The following is a 3,604-nucleotide window of genomic DNA, read 5'->3' as shown; positions in this document are numbered from 1 at the left end:
GTTTCTAAGAATATTAGTCTTTACTGTCACATTTTTGTATCAATTTAACACATCCTTGCTGATTTAAAATTACTAATTTCATTCAAGAGAGAAAATTTTGATTTCTATTTAAGTTAATGCTGTTCTTTTAAACTTTTTAGTCATCAATCCTGAAAAAAGTATCACAGGTTACAAAAAATATAAAGCTGCAAAAAAAACATTTCCAACACTGATTATAAATTAGCATATTAGAATGATTTCTAATGTGACACTGAAAACTGGAGTAATGATGCTAAAAATGTACCTTTGCATCACAGTATTTTAACATAGAACAACTTACAATATTTTGTAATATTATTATCATAAATTGTAATAATCTTTCACAATATTCATTTTTTCTGTATTTTGATCAAATATTTAAATAAAGAACCTTCTTTTGGCCAGACACTGCAGGTGAATAGGGTAAAAAAAAATGAACTAATAGTTATCGCCTTACTTACTCAGTTGATTGATTGCATTGATAATTAAAACATTTTTTGGTATTACAAGTTTTCTAAATTGTTAAGTTTTAATATGCAAATGAGGCATTATTTAATGAAATTTGCATCCATATCTAGTACAAAAATCTAAACACTGGATGAAGGCAGTTTCAAAATTCTTGTTTAATTTTTTTGACATATTAGAGTCAAATGTCTTTACAGAGAATCTCATTTCGTCACTCTATAATTTAGAAAATATTTTGAACAGACAGAAAATGATATTTTTTAGTTTTTGGCAAATAAAATGTATAAAATCAAGCAAATTATACGAACAAATCCCTCTGTAAAAACCTTCAGGATATAGACAGGAATAAAAATGTAAAGTTTAGTGTAAAAGTAAAGTAAGTGCTACTGAAGTGGAGATTTATGGCTCAGTGTAGAAGCAAAAAACTCATTTTGAGTAAACAGCCTTTAAAAATATGTATTGTAATTGAAATCTATTGACATAAATATATAATGTGCTATAAAAGAAATACTCAACAGTGTCTTTTGGATGTTTTCTTACCACTAGTCTGAAAAAAAAAACTTTTGAAAAACCAAAACTTGACAGGTGCATGAAAAACAGTGTTTTTGCCTGCAGTGTCTCTTCTTAAAACATAAAAATCTTGCTGATTACAAACGTTTAAAACGTTTTGGTGAGTAAATGATGACAGAATTTACATTTTTGGCTAAACAATCCGTTTGTTGTAAAATATACTCTTTTTGAGGGTATATACAGTGCCTTGCAAAAGTATTCATACCCCTTCATTTTTTTTCACGTTTTGTTGCAGCATTATGTTAAACTGCTTTAAATTACTTTTTTTCCACATCAGTCTACATCTCATACACCATAATGACAAAGCACAAAACAGGTTTGTAACAACTTTGCAAATTTATTAGAAATAAAAAACTGAAAAGATCCCGTTGCATAAGTATTCATACCCTTTTCTGGGACACTCGAAATTTAGCTCAGATTTGTTCTAGATGTTCCTACACTTGGAGTCGAGTTAAACTGTGGCAAATTAATTTGAATGAGTCTGATTTAGAAAGGCACACACCTCTCAGAAAAGGTCTGAAAATGCATATCAGAGCAAAAACCAAGTCCTGAGGTGAAGATAACTGCCTAGAGCTTGGTGACAGACTTGCGTTAAGACGATGATCTAGGGAAGAGTTCAGAAACAAATCTGCTGCGTTGAAGGTTGACAGAAGCATTCTCCATAATGGAAGATGACTGGAACAACTAGGACTCTAGAAAATGTCTGCCAGCCCCCATCCAAGCTGACAGAGCTTGAGAGGTGAAAAGGTGAGGCAAAGAATGGCAGATAATTGCCAAATGCAGATGTGCAAAGCTTGTCACATCAGACCCAAAAAGACTTGAGGCTGTAAAGGTGCTTGGACTATGTACTGAGTTAAGTGTATGAGTACTTATGCAATCTACTTATTTCAGTGTTTTATTTTTAATAAATTTGTAAAATTTGCAAATCTGGTGTTTGCTTTGTCATTATTACGGTGAATGGAGTGTAAATTGATGTGGAGAAAAACTAATTTAAAGCAGTTTAACATAATGCTGCAACAAAACAAAACGTGAAAAATACTTTTGCAAGCCACTGTAGTTCGCTTTTTTGTTCGTTCGTTTGTTTCATTATTGGTCGCTAACATCAACCATCTGGTCTGCAATAAAATCCCAGTAATAAAAAAGGAAAAAAGTAAATCCCAAGTTTCTTTCAGATGACATTTTTTCCCTCAAAAAACAGAAGAAATGGTGAGACAGGAAATGGTTGGAAAGACAGGAAATGGTTGCGGTGTCATGAGCACATATTGGATACATCAAGTGACTTTGAGTTGCAGATGTCACTTCCTGGCTTGTGTGCATTCCTAGATGCTTCTCTCATGTTGGATCTCATCAGCTCCAGTTTAATTTCCTTGACTGTTTTTTCTACCTATCGGCCGGGCTTTTGGGAAATGATCAAGGTTGCCTGGATTCAGTATGTCAGCGTCCTGCTCATCTTTCTTTGGGTTTTCCAGCACATTCAAACATTCATCTTTCAAAACCAGGTTTTACCAACCACCGCAGTTTCACCGTTTAAACAGCACAGCTCCTGATGGATTTCATCGTCCAGTTTTGAGGATCTTCAGTTGTTGCTGAGGATTGTATTTGCTGATCTATATGTAGTTGTCTTTGTTCAGTTCAAGTACATTCATAAGGAATTCCCACCAGGATGCTTGTGGAATCGCTGGTTTTTCTGGTTTTAAAGTATGTCGACAGCACAAAGTTGTCCGTTGCTGTGTGGAAAGACTGATACAAGAAATTTGGTTGGATAAAATAACCTCAAAGAGCTCATGCTGTTAGATATATTAAAATCCACAAATGCCATGAACAATCCTTGAGGGCTGTCTTCTGATTCCTCACGAGTAACAGGTCATAATGCTAATGATTGATGTTTAATTGGTTCTGTCGCTTAGCCAGAAACCTTTCACAATGTTAGTGTGGTGTTTTGGCAGGAGCTTTGAGATGTTGTTACAATAAATAATGCGATTAACATCCTCTGGAAGATTGTCAGCGGTTGAGCTTAAAAAAACAAAACAAATGAATTAAGTCTCAGAGAGATGCATTTGAACAAATGTTGACTCAAACCAAACAAAAGCCAAAAACAGTAGCAGGTCGTGTGTTTGCTTTCCCAGGAGAAAAAAGGTGCACTTTCATAATGTACTTAAAGTGCTTTATTTGCATGCACTCATTTTGTACTTAATATACTAATAATTAATAAAACTAATAATACTGAAATGCTATTTAAACTTACAGTTATTCTTATTCTTCAGACTGCTCTATCTTTTTTAACTGATCAGACTTTTCTAAAAATGATGATTCGATTAAAACTGGGAAAAACCCCATAGACTTACATTGACCAATGTTCAAATGATCAGCACTATTCAAACTCACACCGACAAAACTCCCACAATCCCTTGAGACTCAATCAAACTGACCTTCTGTGTTAGATTTCTATTCCATTTAAACTCATTCAAACTAACTCGCTAATTATGCTAGTAACATGTTAACAACATTCTAGCAATGTTAATCATGCTAAAAACATGCTAGTAACTTGCTA

At 33.6% G+C, this 3,604-nt stretch overlaps 1 protein-coding gene across 1 annotated transcript in view; it reads left to right on the top strand.

Moving 5' to 3' along the window:
• The window catches only part of tmem231 (transmembrane protein 231), a 9,548-nt gene extending 6,261 nt beyond the window's left edge, over positions 1-3,287 (top strand). Inside the window, exon 7 of the mRNA XM_073832298.1 lies at positions 2,438-3,287. Within this exon, the coding sequence (XP_073688399.1) occupies positions 2,438-2,600 (163 nt within the window). The 3' untranslated portion in view covers positions 2,601-3,287. The remainder of the gene's footprint in view (positions 1-2,437) is intronic.
• The last annotated feature ends 317 nt before the right edge of the window (positions 3,288-3,604 follow it).

This window comes from Garra rufa, chromosome 25, assembly GCF_049309525.1.
Source record: "Garra rufa chromosome 25, GarRuf1.0, whole genome shotgun sequence".
NCBI lineage: Eukaryota > Metazoa > Chordata > Actinopteri > Cypriniformes > Cyprinidae > Garra > Garra rufa.
Note: the sequence above shows the minus strand (reverse complement) of the source record. Positions and strands in the feature narration are given on the sequence as shown.